Source organism: Rhea americana, unplaced genomic scaffold (assembly GCF_003343005.1).
Source record: "Rhea americana isolate MKP2758 unplaced genomic scaffold, rheAme1 scaffold_294, whole genome shotgun sequence".
Classification (NCBI taxonomy): Eukaryota; Metazoa; Chordata; class Aves; order Rheiformes; family Rheidae; genus Rhea; species Rhea americana.
The window spans coordinates 918,874-943,102 of NW_028186417.1; the positions used below are offsets into that span (position 1 = coordinate 918,874).

Genomic DNA, 24,229 nt, shown 5'->3' on the forward strand with positions numbered 1-24,229 from the left:
CGCGGGCCGCCCCGCTGCCGGGGCGCTGCGCCGGGAAAGGCGCTGGCTCGGGAGAGCTCGGCCGCTGCGCCGCGACCAACTGCCCTAGCTGCCGAAGCAGCTGGTTTTCAAGTGAGCGTGGAGGCAAATGAAACAGGCTTCAGTTCTGCACGAGTTAAGGTAAGGGGCTATTTGCACCTCTGCGAGCAGTGCCAGACCGGAGGGGCAAGCTGTCTCGCGGGATGCAGCAGATTTTAGCCCCCTGGAACTTCATGTAAGGAGGAAAAGGGAGAAAAGGACAAAAAAGTAATGCTTCTTCCAGCAATACTGATGTAGTTTTTGCTATAATGTTTACATTGTCTCACATACTTTTAATTAYTGTCTTATCTATTCAACTCTGTATGCATCGTCCCTCCCCTAGATACGAATACCAAATGAGGGAAATGAGCTAATTACTATATGCTCTCTGGAGTCTCCTTTTATCAGTGCTCTGCATGTGTAGCTTCTGTTTAAATCAAGAGGTCATTTGCATATAATAGAGTAATAACATGTTTTGTGGATCGTTTAAACTGTGAAGAGTGCTCATTTTCAAACGCTGGTTCCAGTAGTGGTAGACAGAGGAAATGGGAGAAGATCTGAGTTAAAGTACAGCTTATGCATACTAAATAGTGCATTTCAACATATTTGGCAATGGCACTTAGACCAGTGGCATTCTAACTGGATCTTTGATTATAGCCTGGCATGCACAGGTAGATTTGTGAAAAGTTTGAAGACACTTTTCATAAAAGAATATTTACAGGAGGTGGGGGTAAGGGAATGTTAGAACTGCTAATCAGTCCCAAATCCACTGCAGTCAAGTTTTAGTCTATGAAATGATGTGTGCTCATAGCCAGGATGGCGGGGTGGGATACCCTGGATGGCTGAAATGCTCGGTTCTCCAATGCACATGCATGAGTACGGCCCCTAACCCTGTGGGTCCCTCGGGGAACTGTGTCCTGGTGCCATGCACTGAACGTGGCATGCTTGCTAGGCAGCATCCCAAAACAACCATGCCCTGGCAAAAAGGGAAGAGCACCTGGTCTTAGCTCTGCATCGCTGCAGACTGCTCCTGCTCTTTTGTCTGCCCAACTACAGCAAGGACTAAGTGTAAATGCCAGAACCCTAACATGACCATCACTGTAATATGATTATGATTCCCAAATCTACAGCATCCCAATGAACTTCCTATTTGTATGGCAACTGTTGTGCCACACATAACAGCCTGATTTGCCAGTCTCTTATTTTTCATAACACTAAAGGATTAACACAGCAGCTTTTTCACTGACAATCATCTGACAATACCACCGAGTTTTCTCTAGGGGTTTCAGAGAGCTACACCAATTCTTTCCTCTCCCAGAAATCTAAATGAGAGCTGGGTGCCAAACTTTCCTTAGGTTTCCCTGGGAGTCATTACTTCTGATCCTTCAAAGGCAACAGTGTCTATTATAGGACAGTGCTGTGCAGAGATCAAATACCATGAATAATGGAATGGCTTTGGCATGTTAGATTCAGTCTACAAACACTCTCTATCATATGTTACTGCAAATATTTCTGTACAAGACAGAGGGTTTGGAGGCAGAAGCCTTAAATACATTGGTTTCAGAGGACAGAGAGCTGGGACTCCCCAGGTGCTGCTCCCACAGAACTTGTGTGTGGAAGGAATTCTCTTGTCCTTCTAATGTGACTAGTTTTCTCTATATTCAAGTCTAATATATATTGTTTTGTTCTGAAATAAACAGTGCCCTCACTGAAAAAAAAAAAAAAAAGAAAAACATAATCTAAACTGAGTGATACTTGCTCCTTTAAGTGTATCTGATTGAAGATATTTATTGTTCTAAACCTAGAAGGCCTTTGGTTGAAATCCCATCTCTGTGGTCTTTCTGATTATATTTATACTCTTACTTGACGTTGGGTGGCAGCGGTCCTATAAACACACCATTCAATAATCCCTTTCCTTCGTCTCCAATACTTTCACAGTTCAAGTGCCAAAGCAATAAATTGGAAGTGGTTATAAGTTTTTTGACACTTTTATAAGTATTTATGCAAAATATTTAACCAGTTAGCTGTTGTCTTTTTCTCCCCATAGATTGCAGCAGCTCATTTGTATGGTTATTGATGGCAGGGAAGTGAATTTCCATAAAGACCTTAGATCGAATGTTCCCTGAGGGGAGTGAAAGGTGAGAACAGGGAATGAAAAGGAAAGTTTCTGACTTTTTCCCTGTTCCTTGTCTGCTCTGCTCATTCTACAATGGAAGCAGCACATCCATAGTATTTCCTTTTGAGATTTTTTTTTTTCCAAATTTTCTGCTTTGAATGTTGCAACTCCTTGGTTGCAAATTCTGGTCTCCCACAGGCTCCCTCCTTATTTTTGATATGACTGTATTACTTAAATCAATTATGTTGCTGTTGCAAATTATATAATCCTGAGCTGCTAAACCCTTTAGGAGACAGCTTTATATCTGAGAGGAGCAGAACTTTCTTAAGAATCCATTAATTTCTCCCACTTCTACAGCAAGAGGCCATAAAGAAAATCTCTAGTTATTTCATTTTGCAGTGTAACCAACCAACTTAACTATATATTTTCAGGAGAGAAACTGTTTGTTTTCAGAAACACAACTYAAATATGGCTGACCAGAAAAGGCAAGGCATATGGAAATGCATGAAAGTCCACACTTTTCCCCTTAAGGATTTCTGGCTGTGGTACACTGATAGCATRTACCACAAGGGAAGCTCCTTTCCTAGATTTCTCATTGAATCCAATAGTTAAATTTTCAGGACCCTATAAAGGTATCATGTTGCATAACAAGGCCAAAAACTGGTAGGATCTGTTGAAAGGCTTCTCTGTCTTTTAGCCCAAGAAAAGAAGAGATGTCATGTATGGCAGCTCTAGTTTTACAATGGATAACCAGAAAGGAAAATGAGAGAGCGAATAATGAAAACAAGCATCTTAACAGCTATTAAATGCACGTTTGTCTTTCTGTTGCTCAGTCATCTGAGGGCATAGGATGAGAACTTCGACCATACCTGGGCACATCTGAAGTTTCYGTCCTATGTTGACTTAAAATCTTGCACCCCAGAATTGACACATAGGCGGGATTATTAATGCTTTGTTGTTTGGGTTGGGGTTTTTGCCAGTGATTCTATTAAGGCAAATTTGTTTTTCATTAATCTTGTAAAATTATCTTGAAACAGAATTGTTCAATTTGAGTCACTCAAAAATATTAACATTTGATGCCCATCACAAAGGTGAAAAAATCCATTTTAAGTGTATTAAGGATATACATCAGTTATAGCCTATCCAGTTATACTCCAGCACCATTTCCTTCTTTAACTTAACCTCTCTTATTTATTTTTACGTATTAGAGTCAAAGGATGTTCAGCCCCTGATTTCTGTGACAGCTGTGTAAGGCTACAAGTACAATGTTGTGGGATATCTGTGGGGTGACACCAGCAGCCTTTGTCTTACTTAGGCCAGGTTTCATAGTGATTTCTGCTTAAATAAAAATCCTCAATTAGAGGATTTTTCTGGTCTTTGTCTGCAGGTACCACAATAGCCAGTGATTTCCCATCCCATGTGACTCTAAAATGAAAGCTAGGAGGAGAATAGGCCAATACGTGAGTTATAGCTGAACATTTTCACACTTCTGGTAAGCATGATGTTAAACAATGATCAAGCCTGTACATCAGTTTCTGCCCATGAATGTTTTTTTTTTTTGTTTTTTTTTCCTCCTGCTCTTTAGCAAAAGCACTGGATGGCCAGATCTTCTGTTGGTATAAATTGCTTACCGTCAGTGCTTTCTGGAGAGGGGTGCTGATCTGCAGCTTCTGAGGCTCTGGACTTGGAGGAAAGATACAACCTGGAATATGTAAAACAGAAAGTAGAAAGATAAAAGCTCATAATACAAGACTTTCAGTTTCCGTTTTAAAGTAGTTCTAAATCATAGCATTGCTAAACGAACATGTCTTGCAAATGAGTCATTTACAAATCTCAAGTTTAATTGGAGGGTCCCTCTAATGATGTTACAGTAAAACTGTACGGTCAAAAATTGCTTTAAACTCTTTTTTTTATTGACTGAATTTCAATTAATTCTAGGTATTGCACCTGCCCTGGGCCAATATTTGTGGTTTAAGAACTATGTTGTCCTCTTTTATAAATGCTTTTCTTTCCTTTGTTGCGGTATGAAACGCCCACTCAAACAAGGGAAACCAAGTACTGCACAGGGAAAACAGCTAGTCACTGACTGCCATAAGACTGAAAAAAACAGCAGGGCTGAAATTCTAGTCTTTTTCAGCTCCAGTAACATTAAAGGTCTTTCATAAAAAATAGCTTTAAAACATTGAAGTTGAAGCAGGGGAGGGTGTGGGATATATTTTTTGATACAACCCTATACATACAGTGCAAACAGGAGCATCATGCTAGATTTTTGGCAGAAGGAATTTGAAAGGTGTTAAGTTTTATTTTAGGCAGTTCATGCCTGACTCTGCAAACTTAATTCTAAGGCAGAGACAGTATCTGTAGSTTTGGCCTCTCAGGACCAGACCCAGAATTTGAGTTTTCTGGCTTCTGTCACTCTGTCTCTCACTATGCTATCACGCACACTTATAAACAGTGCTTGCAGCCTCTGGTCAGTCACAGCGCCTAGAGCACGTAGCTCCCCAAGTGAAGAGTTCTGTTCTCCAGGGGACAGGCTGCACACACAGTCTGGTCTTCAGACACCAACCTATTTCTGGCAAGCAAAGTGGAATTCATCAGGACTGCAAGGAGAAATGTCAGCCTTTTGTGTTGCCCCTTCGCAGATTCATGTACTTTTCTGATGCTTCTTATCCTACCTCATTAGCATATGCTACCTTTGGTTTGATACCATGTTTAGTTTTCAGACCTGTTACGCCCTTTCYACTTAAAATGTATGAAAAATAGATCACTAATCACTGTGCAATGTTTATCATGTGCAGTGTACATATTTTTGYTTTTTGTAGCATAAAATCTGCATGAAAGTTAGTCTGTGAGTCTGCACAATCACTGCTTTTTAAAGTTCTTTATTTAAGTTATTGTGGCTTTAATCAGGGTGATGAGTTTTTATTTTTGTATGTCAAGTTACTAGCTGCTATAACCTTAGCTGTTTTGCTGAAAGAATTAATAAAATCTATTTAGCCCAAAGTTTTATGTTCTTTAGAAAGCAAAGACAGGATTCTGTATTTTTTCTTCTGCAATACTCAAATTAATAAGGGGGAAAGTAGCAATCAAGTAAGAACAAAGATGTGAGGAAAGAAGAAACCTAGCTCCCAAATTTGTGTTCCCAGCCTGCAAGTTGTTTCCGTTTCCAGCTCTCAATGAACTTTCGTAGTTGGGCTATGAACCCACAAAAACATGATTTTACAATGGAAACACTGATACATTAACTGTGTACTGGCACAAGGGCACCACTTTAATATCTCATTTAAATGATGGCTAATGATGACTATATAACTAAATAGCCCTCATTATTGCATCCTTTTTCACCCATGGGATAGATTTGGCAGTTCATAAAAATGTCAGTGCATCCTCTATAAAGGTAAACACACCACATGTTAGTGGACCTGTTCCAGCTTATTGATGCTTGGAAATGCCCCTTGTAACATGAATATGTTCATGCTGGTGATGTCATTCTCCACAGACCTGCTGCTTTTTCTTAAAATACCTTTTTAGTACTAGTTACAGTAACAGGCAGTGTTGTGGGTTATTGTGGGAGGGTGAGGAAGCACAGGCCACGCCTCTGAAGATTCAGCAGGTACAAGTACTTTGGTTCAAGTGCTGTGATGGTCTAAGCCACCAGTAAATGCAGTGGCAGCTGTAACACTACTGTCTTGTGAGTGAGAGCACATCCTGAGATGGTGTCAGAGAGATGACCACCTGCATGACACAGCAAGGTATTTCTGCTCTAGACCTGAAAACTCTGTACCTCTCTCCACCCTCCCTTGGTGAGCTCTGTCAGCCCCTCTAGCAGAGAGTGGGGAAGTAGCCCTGGCCCAGTGCAAGCTTTGCCATGGTGTTGGGTGTCTGGGTTTCATTTAAGAAAGGCAAGACGGCACAGGTGAATTATAGCTTGCATGTGACAGTTATACAGGCTAAGGAGGCCAGTTCAGTCTGTAGCCTACTCATCTAGCTGCATTTGGCTCCCTGTTACATTCTGCATGAATACAAGAATTGAAATGTTTTTTGTGTGAAGTACTTTGCTGCCCCAACCTATAGCTGCTGTTTCAAATCTCCACATGGTATAGGCAGGCAATACTATAACTGCACTGATGCCCATCTTACCTACTGCAATTCCAAAGAGCTCTGTGCTGCAGAGCTTGGTTTTCAAAACTCCTCAGYAGGCAGGCTGTGCAAACACATGGTGATTCCTTTAAGAAGAGAGGAGATTGCTGATAAACTCTGGCCTCAGAATATCTAGAAGCTACCAATGTATTCCTTGCATATAGTTCTGTTCCTTCCACATACTTCCCTTTGCTTCCCCCCCCCCCAAAAAAAAAAAAAAAAAAAAAAAAAAAAAAGTCTTCTCCTTATGTGCTTTGTTGCTGAGAAGTCTTCTGCACTTCCTGTTTTGTACTGCAGGAATAAAGCTGAGTTAACAGAACTCTCTTTAAGTAAAGGCTAAAAGACTGGCTCAATTAAAAGTGCTCTAATGGAAATCTGCTGCTTACAGAGTTGGGAGGGATAAAAAATGAGCCAGGGAAGTTACTGCTACTCCAACAGTAATATTGAGTTGCCACTGCATTGCGTTGTACACTGGTGTGAGTGTGTGTGAGGTTACCACTTACAAATGCCCAGAGATACAAAACAGAATTTTTACAGGCAGTAAGGTTGTGTTGTTGTGTGCTTCTCACCCCCTGCAATTCTGCCCCAGTTGTTGCCTGCAGTGCAGGGACACCCAGGGCTCCTAAGTTCTTCCCACAGCTGCCTTATCCCAAGAGCTGGGCAAGGCAGAAGGGGACTTTCTGTCCAGCATCACTCAGAGTTGTCACACTTCAGCATCAAATACTTCAAAGAGCATGTGTGTACACCTGGGCCACTGAGCATTTTACACCTGGGCAACTAGCACAAAGAAAGCTGCTACAAATGTTTAATGTTTCAACATTTTGGTAGATACTGAAAACAGAGAAAAAGCTATTATGATGCCATGATCTTCCACTGCTTTTTTCTCCCCCCCCCTTCAGTGTGCAAAGTGTTTTTGTTTTTCTTTTTAATTGCTAGACAAATAGAGGGCTGTGTTGCAAGTAGATTTTTGTTAAGTATAAGACCTTAAAGCTCTTCTTATAGCAGGCAAACTGACTGGAGTCCTAAGCTGGGTTTAGACAGTCTGGCTTCTATTCCTGGTCTCTCCACTGGCTGCTAAGCAATTGTCAAAGGACTTTGCTCTGTAGTTTGCCACCCTCCTCCTCCCTTCCATTTAAAACTGAGGTATTGATAACATCCTAGGAAACATCTTTTAATTAACATTTACAGGATATTAGAGTTGCTAAACCCCTAGCTGGATTTGCTTTGGGGTTTTGTTTGTTTGGGGTTCTTCAGGTTTGGCAAGGGGGGAAATCAATCAATCTGCATAAGCAATTATAAAGACTAACATCTCAGCTCACATCAGTCATTAGAGCAAGCTGGATGAGGCTCATGGAAAGCTTCCTGCTTTGCAATAAAATTGTTAGATGCTACTCAATACCTCCTTCATTAATAGTTCAAATTATCCTACTGTGGGATCTTCAACAGTCTGTGTACTCTGGGTTTGAGGCTGAAGTTTCTAAAGTTTCACTGTGAAACTGAATTTTGCTGAGGAGAAGCTGCATTTACTGGTGTTTAACAGATGAATCTCCCCTTATGTATCTGGCATTCTTAAGGGTAATTAGTAGCTTGGGGGATGCGTATTTAAGTTCACTGCTAAGAGTTAGTTATCACTGTCACACAAAGGATATAATTGACACAGTGTCCTAAGCTCCGACAGAAACCCAAGTCATACAGTTGTGTTGTTCTGAGATGAGTCCCAGCAAATCCATAGAACATMTGCACTGGCTGCTAATAACTGCTTTCAAGATGACAATGCATTTTGCAAATTTAATTATTTGAAAACTTTTCTGAGCTGTTTGAGCATGGAGGTCTTTCAGTAAGAAAATAGCTCCACCTACCGCTAGCACTTAGATTTTGGTGTAGTTAAGTACTGAGAGTGGCTTTTTGGGTTTTGCTTTTAATCAAAAGTATATATTCCTCCTGTGTCTGCTTTATGCCAGCTGAAGTTTCTTTATAAACAAAAGCAGCTTGTTTTGTGTTCTACTACARTATGTCGATTTAGAACAGGCAGTATTTGTTAAATGGAATTCTTATTAAAAGTGAAAATCAAAACTTGTGATTCAACATACAACAGTGATACAAAAAAAAAAAAAAGCCCTTCATAAATAGGCATGCATGAGACATCATAAATTCTAGTACCTAAGACTGATGTACTTAATGCTCTGCCAAATTATATATTAACCTTATTATATTAGGGATTACAAACCAAGCAGAGATCAGGTGTTCATATGTGCTTGCTACAAATGTAATAAATAGCTGCTTTGGGGCTTCGTAAATTAAAAGTAGGATTGAACYCATGGAAAATCTATTTTCCCAGTAATAAGTAATTGGTAGAAATTGGATGGATTTGTTATGTTAATTTTCAGCTATTGGAAACTTACCTGTCAGAACCTATGTGATCCATTGTCAGGCTGGGCTGAGTGAATAAATAAGGCTGTCTTGCCTAGACGATTTGTAGGGTGTTTTTTTTTTTTTGTCTCCTTCCCCGCMATTTGTGTGGAAAGCATGTGATGATTTTTCCCTACTTTCAAGAAGCAATGCACATGATATACCTGGGAGGGGGGTTCGGTCTTTCTAGTGAGTTGATTCCTGCTTTTTTAAAATACATTTTGTTCTCCAAAATACCGTTTTTTTTTTTTGTTTGTTTTTTTTTTTTTTTTTTTTTTTTTTTTTTTTTTTTTTTTTTTAAAGCCACTTAGGTTTTTGGGAAGGGCTGGGAAGGAAGAGGATGAATATGGTCATTTGATGGGCACACTTGAATGGTGTTACCAGATATGATATTGCCAGTCAGAGCCTGGAAGCCCAGAATGTCACCTAGAACATAAAGCAATAAAAATTTTTGAAAGATCAGTACTGGAAATTATTTTTTTTTCACTTGCTTGGGCAGAGGACTTAGTGGAAGTGAGCGAGGCTGTTCTTCCATACCCCGCAGGCATGTCTGCCTGATCCTTGGAACAAAAAAAGGGGGAGGGCAAACAAAACTCTCAAAACTTGCAAACTCTGTAAACTCTAAATTCTCTTCACCCTCTGGAAAGGGTTTTGATGTGCCATGATGTMAAAGAAACATTTAACTTAGTGTTCCCTTGTTTTCCTAATGTGTTGGGTTGTTTCCAGCCCTTTTGGGGGCTGTAGAGCGTACCTTTGTTTTACTATATTTGACTTTTCCATATAGCCTAGTTTTACAGCTCTCAATAGCACCTTAACATTTGTATCTATATTTCTCCTGTTCTGAGGGACAGATATAAACACAGTCCAACCAGGAAATTTTAAAATAAAAATTAAGCCTCACCCCCAAGCCTTTCTGTTGCACCCTGCAGGGGTTTAAAGTAGTCAGCCATRTGTTTTCACAGATCAGGCCTGTGTTATGATTGCATCTTTGGGTTTGTGCAGGATACCTGTGGTTAGGTTGACTTCTCTAATTTCACATCTGTGGAAATCCCACTTTCCACTGCATCCCTCCTAACTGATACAGTAACATCCTGACCATGATGAAGTATTTTCCTTGGCTTATTTCCTTTTGCACAGAGGCAAGTGGGTGCATTTTGACCCCTTCCTCTCCCCCCAGCATACTCCCTTCCCCCAAAACATTTAGTTTTAATGCTTTYTTTTGGTTATCAGGGTTGCTGTAGTACTGTCGATCTATCTCCAGCTACACTAGTAAATATCTTGTGTGGCAGCTCTGACTATCATGAAAATTAATTAAACATCCTAGGTGGAATGACTAAATTTACCTCATGTAACTGAAGCAGCCCAAGGCCTGCTTATTCTAGAGGCAAACTTATGTTATGATCAGTATCTAACTCAGCCAAAAGGCTGTTAGACAAGCTTGTGTGCCTTTAGCTCATTACAAATGATGAGTTCTGTCTGTCTGTCTGTCTGTCTGTCTGTCTGTCTCTCTCTCTCTCTCTCTCTCTCTCTCTCCACAACTGATATCCAAGTCTTAAAATGATTAAACAATGATTCTCACCTGGTATTTCTCCTCTCCATGTCTTCAGAAGCAGGCCATATTTCTTTGTGGGAAATGCTGTTGTTAGTAATTTATACTTGCTACTGTGACCAGCTCCAGCCCTGTGGTTATGAAGGGCTCTGGTCAATGAACTGTGCATGTGAAGGTTACTCTGCCCATTTGAGGGGCCAATAACTTGGTCTTATTCTCATGGGGACATGGTTAGTATTATGTGGAAGTATCCTTTGTACCTCAGTTTGTAACTCAGGAATTAAACTGGTCTTTTGGTTTAGCTTTTCAAATATTCARTTCTTTGTTTGCTTACCCATTTTGCATCTTGATATATGTATGCAGCTGTAACAAGTGTTAATAATTAGGTCCCTCTTTAAGAATCTCTTTCACAACTTAGAAGCTAGGAATAAATGCACCCATGCCCCTGAAGTCCCTATCTCGTAGATGGAGCCCAKATGATCACAGAGGAGCAGGGAGGAGGCTTTAAAGGAGCTATGGCAACACTAAGAATCATACCCCATTGGAATCCAGACTTTTCCTCTTTAATACAGTCACTAATAATGAAGTGAATCTTTTGTTTATGACTGTGGCTTATCAGTATAATGGACATTTACGAACAATTCAATGTGTAATAAAGCTAATGCGAGTCTTTCTCAAACTTCAGCTGGGTCTGGACTAAGGTGTGAGTCAGTGCTGTTGATGTCCCATTTTTCTTGGACAGACAATTCTTTAGGCAGGGCATACCAAGGCAGGCATAATCATCTAAGATTCATTCTGGGGTGGCGGGGGAGGAGGATGAGAGGATGGAGAGGGGACATTTAAAAAAGAAGAAGAAGAAAAGAGCAAAACCTTACGTTGGTATTGCTCAAGTTTACAGATGATGTGTACAGTCTTTAATGCATCTCTTACCGAGTTGTGATCCTGTGACCAAGTTTGTTTGCTGAATTCAGAGGAGCAGTGGTAAATACATGAATATTTCTGGATGGAGATATATACTGCAAGAGAACCAGACAGAAAGTATGTGATTTAAAACCACTAGTTGGCTAACTGGGTCATCATTCTGAATAGAGGCCTAAATCTGCTCCCAGAATATTGCATGCAAATTTCCTCTGAACTTAATGTATAACATAGAAAGTAACACGTCTAGTCCAAAAGGACTAGACGTCTCTAACACTTTGAATTACCCATATTCTTATGTAAATATTTATTCTTCTAGGGAGCCCTGGAAGCCAAGAGCTATATGTTTTTAACTTAACCTCACTCACCAAGTCTGAAAATATCTTGTCAGCTGCAGTATATTATTATATTGGTGATCTGCTGAACGCTAGTTGGAACTGCTCTCAATCCAGAGACTGTTCTCATCACAGGCACAGGAAACCTGAAATTCAGATTCATCTGTCAGTTTGGACTTTCCCCTCTGTTAGGAACCAGACTCGGAGTCTGGGACATTTCCTAATAAATGTCTCCACTGCTTACCAGGATGTCCTTTCTTGGCAGTGGAARGATATCACTCATGTCCTGCATGAAGCAAAACAAAACAATGAGCTTTTGATCAGTGTCAAAATGGATTTGAGTAGCCGTCACCCATGGAAAAGGGTACCTTCTCGCTATGAACCCTACATTCTGGTATACGCCAATGATTCTGCTATTTCAGAGCCGGAGAGTGTTGTCACTAGTTTGCAAGGGCACCGTAATCCCCTGGTGAGGATCTTTCCCAGGACAGAAAAACATGTAAAGAGCAGCCTCAGCAAGCRACGGCGGAAACGCTCCACAAATGTCCTGTTGCCACTGCAGAATAATGAGCTTCCAGGAGCCGAATACCAGTACAACGAGGATGAGAGATGGGAAGACAGAAAACCCTACAAAACCCTCCAGCCACAGCTGGCAGAGAGGGTAAAGACTAAGAAAAAGCAGAGGAAAAATCACCACCAGAAGAGCCAGACTCTCCAGTTCGATGAACAAACCTTGAAGAAGGCAAGGAGAAAGCAGTGGAATGAGCCAAGGTACTGCTCCCGGCGCTATCTCAAGGTGGATTTTGCAGACATCGGTTGGAGCGAGTGGATAATTTCCCCTAAATCCTTTGATGCCTATTACTGTTCAGGAGAATGCCAATTCCCAATTCCAAAGGTACGGTGTTTATTGATTCTTTTACACTGTCTGTTACTATCCCATCACTATAAAGCAGGAATACTCATATAGGCTTTATAAACTATGCATTTTTTCCCAATATCAGTAAAATCATAGTCATCTCCTATTACATATTAGAATACAGTATAGATAAGTTATATCTTCATGTCTTGTGCTACAAGGAATAGTGGTYAAAAGAGTTAGTATGAAGACAGACTTGCAAAGATAATGGAAAAAAAAACTACATACAAATATTTTTTTTTGTCCAGAAACCAAGTAGCTATAAAACACTTTCTGAATAGTGCTAATGATGTGTGAGATTGTTATTAACCTTTTTAACAAACAATTTCCTGGGTCTGTCCTATATTGTTAGACAGTAGTAGTTATGCCATGAAGTCTCTGCTGGCAAACTAGAAGTGGAATCAGTCAGGATAGCGCACTCTAGGGTAAATATGTGCCTCATGAGGCATTAATTTTACAGTGAAAGAGTGAGTCTGTGGAGYTGTAGGAGTGGTTGTGATGCTCTAAATGTAAAAAGATCTGAATGAATCACTTGAATAACACCTGCTAAAGAGGACTGTGGTATCCACACAAGGCCATTCTAAGCTACARCTACAAATGCAGTGGATCCACAGGCAATAGATCCTGGCAAACTGACTCCCAAAATACMCTCCAGTTTTGATTAGATTCTTCCATGGGATTTGCAAGAAAGGCTTATGCTATTCTGGCCTCATGACTTAGATGGATATACTTGGCTTCTTAAAATCAAATGCCCAATCTCATTATTAGTGGCATGCTTCCCCCAGCACCTACCAAAACCTGAAAATAGGATGCAGCATTTAATACTGCCCTAAAAAATAATGCCTGCAGGAAATTCCAGTAAAGTAGGGCTTTTGGTCTCACTGTAACCYGCTCAGAAAAAAATGGTATGCGATACCAGAACAGTTTGGATATTTTAATTCAAAGGAGTGCACAAAAATAAGGTTTCTTTATGTCAGGTGACCCTGGCCCCTAAAATAYACTTCACTTAAAATGAGCAGCCTACTATGGGCCACCATCAGTAGAAAGAAAACAGTAAAATATGCCTTGGACAAGCAGTAATTCTCTTGGAAGTCATTTTCAGTGAAGTTCATATGTGTTTATGATTAACTTAGGGAAAAAATGTGTAGCAGCTTCTCAGAAAGGCTTGAAGGTGTCTCAGTGTAAGCCCAAAAGTATTTAGGTACCTATTTCCCAAGATTATCAGCTCCAGTTCTTTCAGCTCTCGAAGAAGTAAATGATAGTTGAGGTAGTAGCTCCCAGGATCTAGCATTTGCTAGAGCATAACCATTCCACTCCAGTCATTTGACATGCTTTTTTTATATTTGGCAGACATGCAAAATAGGTATTTACTTACTGAGACTGAAATGGCTTCAGGAAAAGCTCTCTCTTAATACTGAATATATATCATATATTTTGAGTGAGCCTATGCCTGATGCAAAGCRAGTGGGAAGAACTCTCTTTGCCTTCAGGAAGATATAGATCAAACCTAAAAATGCTTGATAATGTGCTGTAGAGCAAACAAGGCTTTTTCCAAAATCACTTTGAATTTAGTTGTTTTAGAAGCACTTGTTACTGGTCTTTGCCTTCTCCTCCTGAAATCTAATCCTGCTAGAGCTGGTGGGAAATTCCTAATCTGAGACAAAAATCAAGTCTCTCTCAAGGAGTCGAGATCAGGCTTTGAGAATATGGATTCTCTAGTAGCAAAAAGGGTAAAATATCTTTAGGGAGACACACAAAACTCCAGAAACCAAAAGCACAGTAACAATAAAGAGGCAATGTAATAATAAGGTCATTTTCCTTACATAGGGGCTTTGTTAGTAACTGCACCCAGAAATCCCTGATGTGCTCCAGAAACTCAGAGCCTAGTTCCCACAGTAGTTTCAAATCTCTGGAAATAAACACAGTGAGCTATACAAATGCTCCTACAAGTAAAGCTCCCTGAGATCAGTTYAGTACCAGTGGTTCTGAAGAGGTAAAATGAAGTTTAATTGAAGGTTAAACTTCTGTTTGACACTTGGAGGCATGACAGGGAGGTACTTAGAGTGCACACAGCTCAAGGATAGTTAACAGGTATTTTGCTTGGGTGAAAGATGATCCAGCTTTATCTGTGAGTTGTCCATCTTTGGCTAATTTCCCTCAAAAAATGATAGTCTGCACAAAAACATTTTCTAATATGCAGAGCCAAATTTATTTCTGCCAAAAGCAGGTTGTGCTTTGCTGCAAATAGTAGCATAGACCTCTGATAGGTTATATTTTAACTTTGTCCACCCAAGTGAGTAGACTCGCAGTATTGGCTACTACTGTCATTGTAACTGAACCTAGCAGTCTCACGGGAGTTCTCTCCCTCCTCCTCCTCCTCCTCCTCCTCCTCCTCTTCACTCCTCTACTCTCCATCTGGGATAGGCATGTACAACACAATCAGTGGTCCCTGCTCTGGAAGAGCTTGCAGTAGAAAAAGGCAAGAAATAAAAAGGGGAGATGAGTGGGCAAATAAAACAAAAATTAAACGACTTCTCTGAGATGAATCAAAAGGTCTGATTGTCATGAATTAAGCCTATAGCCCAAGCCTACCAGTGCCTTAACTAGGACATCAGTTTTCTTCCAGGAACTCTTGCTAAAAGACATGATCCCACCTTTCTGTGCAAAACTGCCTACACTTGGTTGGGTGAGGAATATAGAAGCAGAGAGTTATAGTTATTTAGACATTGTAAAGCTTAATACTTGCTGCCATGTACTACAGAGAGAACTAGTTTGTTAGGTAGTTGAAACCCTGTCATGAATCAAGTTCCCTGAAAGCAACTGGTAAATTTCTGTTCATACTGGAATTCTGAAAACTTCTTTTTGTGCACTTTTTTAATCATGTAAAAAACCCCACCTTGTTTTCCAGTGAAAATGAAAAACTAAATATATGTAAAGATGAAACAAGCGTCTTTCAGAGCCACGTGTTATTCTTGAACCATACATAATATCTGGTGCTACTAATAGGACTGCATTTGCAAAATAATACTATAACCATCAGGCAATTACACACTAATCTGTGCCTATGGGTATATAATGTTCCCTTGCTGAGGGCGAGCTCCTAAAATTGACAACCTGTTGGACAATTAAGAACAGATGTGCCTCTTCCCTCTCCACCTCCAAATTTTGCAGCCCTACCCTTTCCCTGATTTCAATTAGCTGGCTTGACTGCTGTCAGATCCACATGTGCTGGGCTTGCAGAACACCACAGAGCATACAGGCCAGGCAGACYTTTTCCCAGGTCAGGAATGAAAGCTCATAACTGACATTATTTGCCCCACTCCTAATACATCTCTAATGAAATTCAACAGGGTAGCAAGTCTCCCAAGGACGCATGCAGCTTAGCAGGTGCAGCCTTAGCCACAGCTGGACTCATTCACAGATTTGGCAGGTCAGAGTTAGTTTTTCCCTCCCACTGGTCCTCCCGGCCTCCCCTCCCTCTTCTTCTCTTAATAGAAAATCTTTGCCTGCTTTTTATTAGCATGTGCTGGACAGAGCATATGCAGCCTTGAGGCAAAGATGACTTAACTCTCCCTCTACTTATACAGGGCATAATGCCAGTCGAGTACTCCAGGGTGGGTTTTGGTTTTCTGAAAAGCACTCAGCTTTGGGCTTTACTCTGGTCCCAGTTAAATTCCCCATTGGCAGAAGCAGAGTTATGCCAAGGCTAGTTATCCTCAAAATTGCACCTTAAAGGCCAGGAGCACTGTATTCATGACAGACATCAAGTCAGTACAGAGGATGTTCTTTATCAAAAAATACCCACATAAAATAGACACATTTCTTGCTGAGCTCATGTATAACAGAATGACAGGGGGTATCTAGGCTATTTTCACTGATATCACAAGGTCTGTGAATAATATTAGAGAGGAGTGCTGTACATAAAAGCATATTTGCTTCTGAACAGCTCCCTGGGACGTAACATAGCTCAGGGCCCAGCCCAAAGAGGGAACTCAAGGAAGAGTTTAAAACTCCACCCAGTCAGATTGACTGATTAGCTGTATCAAAACTTCAGCCATTACAGAATGGCATGGTGCCATAAACCAGTGAATCGCTGGTCTGCTCTTCAGTACAGTATAATTATGTCTGACAATTTCAAACTTGATGAGTAGAAAACAAAAAAGGAGAAAAGAATGTGCACTCTTTAAGAAACCGTACCAGTGGTACAGAATCTACATCTGAAGATAAATTAAGGTTTCCAGTGAGACCTTAACCTGACRTATTCTGAAACCTTTTTTGAATTCCAGTTCCACTGGTAATGAGGATGGCATGTCAATCCAATTTAGATGATATTGTTTTAACCTTTTGACATCTGATCAGAAGGYTTGGAAGACCTAAATTTTTGCCCCGATGACTTTTGTGGAGTCTGCTCCATTAGAATGGAGTAAGGGAATGAGCCTGCATGCTACTTGAGCTTTCACATCCCTTTGCAAGCAGTATTTATACAAAAATTTGAATTGCATACAAATCTAACAAACTCTATAAAAATCTGTATAAACTACTGCTGAGTAATATAGGTGCTCTTGAATTAAAAATAAACAAACAAATAAAAGTTCCTCAGCTCGTCTGCATGCAAGATAGGTTCCTTATCAGGAGGAAAACTGTTCAGATTATGTTTAACGTGCGTACAGAAGAGCTGAATGCTCCCAAGTGAATCCTTTCCAGTTCTGTGTCAAATGGTTCCTGTTCTCATYTGAGACTAGTTTCAACAGCATGATACAGAAAAAGTCTGTTCTGATTCATTTCTGTTGGAAATTACAGAACATCTGTCTCTGCAAGAAAGAAGAAAAATGCAATTCGCATTAGTTGTGAGATAAGTTGTCTTAAGCAGGGAGAGGTTAGACATTCATGCGTATTGCCAGCAGAACTGGAAGCAGATACTTCAAAATGTACTGATATGCTACAAAAATGATACAGTGAGCCAGAATCTCACAGTTATTCCTGCGCTTTTTGTATGCAAGTTTGTTAGGACTTACAAATGGGGTAGTTACATATCTAATCCTCATCACCGATTTTTCAAGGGACAAATCATCTCCCACACCAGCAAAACTGCAGATTGCAAATTTGGCCCAAATGATCCTATTCCATATATTTCTTAGTGCATCTGACTGACCGTATCGAACAATGTGATTCCCAGGGTGTTTGTGTAAGTGGAGCTCTCAAATGCATTGTTAAAATTTCTCTCTTGTGAAAAAAGCCTTAGGCTAAAAAGTATGTTTTGTGCATTTCTCATGCTCACCTAGCATAACTACTACAGATATTTGATTCTAGGCGGGTTTGAGGGTTCAGAGATAAAATGTAATATATTCATTTTTCGTTTGTCTGACTAGTCAGATTTGTTTTTTACTTATAACAAACCAAAATACGTTCCTATTTACATGAATATAAAGCCAGAAAACCCTGTCCTTTGGAGCAAAATGTCACTGTAGTATGAGGTACAACTGACTTGGGATTTGTGAGCTTTGTTATTCAGTAATGTYACTGATGGTGTATGTTACAGAAGAAAGATGCACATAGTCAAATTTACAGTAGAACAACGTGAGCTATTTAGCAGGAAAGAATAAAGAAATCAACAAAACCTTGCAAGACAGGAAACTGGCACAATTAACACAATGGTTTAAAGCAGTGCCATTCTCTCCTCTGTACATACCTCATCCACTTTTGTTATTCCTGATGCACCCACATTCCATCGGACTAGCTTCACAGCATACAGGGTATATTTATTTAGCTCTCCTAGTGAATCAGCTTACTAGTATGAGGCTGACTGCCTCACTCCTGTCATACAAGTTTTATGACTAAACTGCAGCCTGCAGGTAACTGACTTCACATGGGAAGAGACTTCCTTGACCTACAGGTACGCCTTGTTTCAAGGCCTGTTGCATGGGTGTTTTCCTAGAAAGGCATGTCTCAGGGAAAGTCAGAGGTTGCCCTGTTCCCATGAAAGTTGTGGAGCAACAGTGACATCCAGTGGCCAGCAGAGCCTGCGGCTGGCTTAAGCACGTATGGCGATGGCAAGTGGAAACGGTCCCGAGTAAAAGACATCGTTTACACCTAGACAGTCACTTGGCCTCCACAGGGCCTCTCCTCAAGAAGCTAAGTTTTTTTCCAAAGCATTGGGAAACATGGGTCTGTTTTGGAATGAGTGCATTTTTGTTTTCTGCTTTATCTTTTTCTTGCAGGCCTTGAAGCCCTCAAACCATGCCACCATCCAAAGTATAGTGAGAGCTGTTGGGGTTGTCCCAGGCATTCCTGAGCCTTGCTGTGTTCCTGACAAAATGTCTTCTCTTAGCATCTTATTCTTTGATGAAAATAAGAATGTGGTTCTTAAGGTCTACCCCAACATGACAGTGGAGTCCTGTGCATGTAGATAACATCTCAGCAGACCCCTTTGAAATGGTGAAGTGATCAGTTACTATTTTGTTATTATTTTTCATAATTTCTACTTTTGTTTGCACTGCCAATGCGTTTCATTCTGCAAAAAAGAAAATAAATCTGAATAAGAGGACGGAATGGATTCTGAATAGACATTCCAAGGAAGGGTAATATGAAAACTTAATTCATCTTTGGATTTGACCAAGAGGTAAGTCTTGGCAATGGGGACTGACTGTTTCTGTTGAAAAACAGAAAGAGAAATTAACAGAAGACTCTTCAAGATTTTAGAGACTGTCAGAAGGACATATTGATCTATTTTTGTACAAGATTTTGGAAACAGCAGCAGCTGTTAATTCTTATCTCCATTCTTTTAGTGACTAATTGGGATGGAGATTAGAAATACACTATTCATTTTAAATGCTAAGCTTTCTGCTTTAGGTTACTGAGTAGAGCACAGCAAGTAAGAAAAAACTAAACAAATCTGACATTCTAAGAGCCTTAGATAATCCAACTTAGACATATATTTCCTCAGCATGACATGTCACTGACTGTGTATGTGTATTCATTTTCATTAACATATTCCTTGCAATTCAGCTTTTTAGATCTCAGTCACCTCAGTCTGAAGAACAAAAAAAAAAAAAAAGAAAAGAAAAAAGAAAAAAAAAATGTTGCATTTGTAGTATCTCAAAAGCAAACACTTTTCTTTCATGCCACTATGAAATTCCTGTATGAAAGTAGCACACTCGGTGAAGCAGCTGAGTGAATTATTCTTAAGAAATATTCTATAAAATATTTGCAAATAATCTATGCATAGATTATGGTAGTTGATTCCTGACATGAAATTATTTGGTGTATAATTCTTGATCTGTAAACTTTCATTATGATTAATTGAAACTGGCTCTGGTTAGTGAGTTTTAACTGGTTATGTTACTCTGATGTTGCATGTTTTCTTTTCCCATCTTGGTTGACTTCTGCTCTTAAAATGAAGTTTGTTGTAACTATGCTGTCAATTTAAGAATTCTTACCAGCAAGTTTTGCACAAAAAATAATATAAAATATGCTTTCAATTAATTTATCCTTCAGCATATTCACTTGAGAAACTACTAGCAGGAAAAAAAAAAAGGCCTAATGGATATATACATAACTGCAAAGAGCTCATTCTGTTATTTGATGAATATTCATAGAAATACTTTAAAATCCCAGTTCCATTTCCACCAGCATAATCTACAGAGAACAATGAGTTTTTTTAAAGTGCCTCTGGATGGCAAGAACAATGTTTAGATTGTACTAAGGGTCAAGACTAAAAAACTTTTTCCACAAGTTATGTAGGTAACTTCATGAAACGGTGTCCTTAAATAGCAAATACATATTGTGAATAAATTAACTTCCAGTCATCATGAGGGTTAGATTCTCCATTTTGGAATCAGCAGTTCTTTAGTATATTGAAGGTGATTACAACATTCCTATGTAAAGGCTTTTTTGCAGGTTCATTGCTATTTGAGGCTATTTCAAACACTGAGTCATTGATTTYTGTATTTGGTCACTGGTGCTATCACATTTACCAACCTGAATAGTGTGCATTTTTGCRAGAAGTGTAGACTTGGAACATAATGACCTATGAATCCTTTCAGCAATCACTTTTTTACCTGCACAGAGACCAAGTTGAAGTTGACAAGAATTTCACTTTAAAAAAGAACCACAGATTAGGCCCAGATGCAAGTTAGGCTTGCAATCCTCCTCTTATTTTGCTTGAATAACATGCCCCTGAAGTGAGATTCACGAAGAGTGCAACTTAATACTTTTCTATGGGCTCCAATTAAGTGATAATTAGTACCACTAGCAGACCCAATCGCTGTATGTTAGGATTCCAAGAGCTCTGCAGCAGAATATTGCCTTAAAGGATCTGTGTCAAGAAACTATAGGATAAAAGTCTCTCTTTCCAGACAACAGCTGTCATCTTCAGTATATAGGAGCAGAAATGCCATCAGAACAAAATAGTAAATGTTTGAAGGTGGATACATTTGACTGACTTCTATATGCAGGAAAAAAAAGTTAGATATTTTTTGTGCAAATCAGACTTARAAACTAGAGGAAAAAATACCATGCTTTTCTTGTGACTGAAATGAAAGACAGCTGCAGACAACAAAGCTGTTCTGCCCAGGACTCAGGAGATTGCTATGCTGCTGCATATCTTAGTAAGAGAAAACAGCCCATCTCTGTGTAAAATCATGAGCTCGTGTCATGACTTTACAGACAGTCCAAAACTGAAGTGCACTGGGCTACCTGTATTGTAGAGCTCACCTTGTAACCTTCTCACCGTCGGCCCGCTCCTTGGCCTGGTGTCACGAGAACAGTCAGAGGTTGCCACAGGCTAAGCTGGAGGCAGGCCCGGACAACCAGTGGGCAACAGGYCTTGCAAGCAAAAGAAGTGCTGGTCTCTGATAGTTGTCTTCTGTAACAGCTGTAAAGATAAATACATATCTTATATAATTAAGCATGACAATGGCTGCTAATAAAAAAAAAAAAAAAGCAAATTCAAACAATAAAGCTAACCAAATCTAATCTTCAGTTTGTAGAGAATTTGTCACAAAACAGAATTCATACATCTTTACATGATAATATTGGCTACATGACAACACTTCCCATTTCTTTCTTCAAGGTGAAGTGGCTGGCGCTGAGTAACACTTTCTCGCCAAAATCACTTCCTTTACAATATTTTTGATGTCTAATAAGGGCTAAATGCTCTCGATGTACACACCCCTTGTCCTCAGTAGAAGAGTGGGAGCTGTGCTCAGTAATACTTCATTCAGGGCTGGATTTCTCCCCAAATCACTTTGTGTTAGGATTATAGCATATTCCCTTTATAGAGCAGCAAAAGACTACATCCTCGCAAATGCAGCGTGGAGCAGAAAGTACCTGGCAACTTTCAAACTCCCCACAGGAGGCTGGAGAGTCACCACACTGCAACAACTCTGGCTCCCTAGGAGAAAGCCAGCCCATCCCCCAGGAAACCGGCTGGGACCAGCTCCCCACGGTCAATGGACTGAAATGAAATAAAACACTCGGAGCACTCTCTTCAGTTAACCATGTACGTGAGACATTTTATGCATAAGACTTGTTTTGCATTTGTATTTCTAAGTGAAATTTTCTAAATTAATCCATATCTATCATCAGTAATGTATTAATCACATATTCAATGATCTCTGTATATAACTATGTATTAGTAGGGACTTGAAAATAATTTACAACTAATGCTACTAATCACCATTTTAGTCCTAAATAAGTGTGTGGGAATTTTCCCCCTTATCCTGTAGTTTGGCAATACTATTGACTGATAAATGGCTCCACTTTCCATCTAATTATATAGTATTTAATGTCAGTGCATTATTTCTATGGTTGGCTCAAAGGATGTCCAAGAGAATGGCTTGAGCTATGGAAGCTCTCCCTTTGGATAGGCTGTCCTGAAGGATGCATCACTAGCCTCGCTCTGTCAAGGACTTCTCTGTGAGCAAAGTCTCTGTGAGTAGCAGTCAATGAGCAGGCCACTGCAGAAAGTTCTTGAAAATCCCACTCTTTAAGGCTGAATGGGGAATCTCATGGTAAATGTGCAAAATACGGGATACAAAATAAAACGTATTTATCCTGCAATGTGATACCTTGACCCAGGAGAACTGTCAATTAGAACAAATGACGCTGTTCCTCTTTGCAAAGGCAGGCTCCATGTTTTTCATTTGTCTTGGACCCTTAACTTGCAAGCAGCTGTGCACCCTTCATGAGGTGCCAAGCACCTCTGGGGTTTCCAGTCACTGTGTACCACTCCAGGATTGGCCCAAAGGCTTTGAATGTGCATCTCTGAGGAGATGCTTGATAGTTTGTGGGAGACTGACTTGTTGTTAAGCCACTCATTTCTMTTTGTATAAACAACATTTGTAAATGATTTCTGTTCAGATGTTAATGCTTGTACAGACAATATCAGTTTAAAACAAATTAAAATTACCAAAAAAAAGATATTTTGTATATGGAAAGAAACTTTTACAGATGCTTTTAATTTATTTTATATCTGTTGCCATCTTGTCCTTTTAATATTTTCTTCTTTTTCTGAATGCTCTTAAGACAGTACAATTTTTACTATTACTGCAAAGATGAAATGCTAGGATCATAGTCAAGTTTGCAAGGACAGGTTGCAGCAACACTGTGAAGGGCATGTTTCACTACTGATGTATAAGCTTGCCTGATTTGTATTTGTTTCCCTTCAATAATAGGAAACTTTCACTATGAACTCTGGAAAAAATATGAAATAAAATCACTTTTTACATGAAAAATCATTTTTCTGTGTTGTGCTCAGGTCTTTCCAAGAACATTTAAGTCTGCTGCTTTGTGTGTTCAGCAATCTGGAAATGCATCCATCTCAAGTGCATGTTTGCAAAGGCAATTCAAACAGAGGTTGTGTTTATAGAGCAAAGTACATAATGGCTGGGGAGTGGGTGCTATGGATTGAGTTAAAGGTTAGCTAGTGTGACAGTAACAAGCAACAAAGGTTATTGGACTTCATCCAAGGCCTAAAGGTGTCAATGGGATTCTGTCCACTGACTTTACTGAGTTTTGGTTCTAGCCCACAAAAACAGTGCAAAAATTATGGTGACATCCAGCAATAATTTATCAGAAAATGAGGCAGCCCTAATTGCTTTCTTGGTATGGGCAGAATACAAGGCTGCTGTGTTAAAATCAAGAATTAAAGTAATTCCTGCAGCATTACTGCATATTGCACTCTGATACAAACTGAAATGGGGAATGGAAACATCAAGAAAATTGTTGTTCTGTGGTGATTCCAGCAGAACACTCTTCTGATGCCCTCCGGTCCAACTGAGTGAGGGCAGTGGGGTGGGCACAATACTGTCCCTCCTGTGTGGGCCACGTAGGAGGCAGCAGGTCAGTAGCTCCTGAGCTCTGCCAGAAGCTGTGCCACTGCTGATGCCAGTGTCTCTGTTACCCTCTTCTTCTACAGACTTAAGGCACCCAGACCTGGGGGATACACTGTGGTTCCATAAAAGCAATGAGAGTAAGCACCTGACTGCTTTTCCCTTGGGACTGCATGCCCAGTAAAGGGACAACTCCAGCCTGCTCTTTCCTCAGGCAGCATGGAGAGCTTTTTTTCTGTCACTGATCTCGTTTTCTGAGCAGCTGGGAGGTGCCCCCAGATTATTGTTATGGGGGAGCCCACATGGCCACGTTGATAACAAGCCTGCCTAGCTTGTTACATTTGTCTTCAATAACAGGAATATTTTTCTACAGAACAATGGAAAAGAAGCTGTGAGGAGAAAACAAAGCCGAAGTATGCATTGCCTTCCAGGTACAGCAGTATGCGTCACAGCAAGAGC

General features: G+C 40.0%; 1 protein-coding gene across 1 annotated transcript in view; it reads left to right on the forward strand.

The window, feature by feature from the left end:
- BMP3 (bone morphogenetic protein 3) overlaps positions 1-19,250 on the forward strand; it is a 19,830-nt gene extending 580 nt beyond the window's left edge. The window contains exons 2-4 of the mRNA XM_085309239.1: positions 3,528-3,560; positions 11,509-12,419; positions 18,659-19,250. Of these exons, the coding sequence (XP_085165365.1) occupies positions 3,528-3,560; positions 11,509-12,419; positions 18,659-18,850 (1,136 nt within the window). The 3' untranslated portion in view covers positions 18,851-19,250. The remainder of the gene's footprint in view (positions 1-3,527; positions 3,561-11,508; positions 12,420-18,658) is intronic.
- Positions 19,251-24,229: the final 4,979 nt, after the last annotated feature.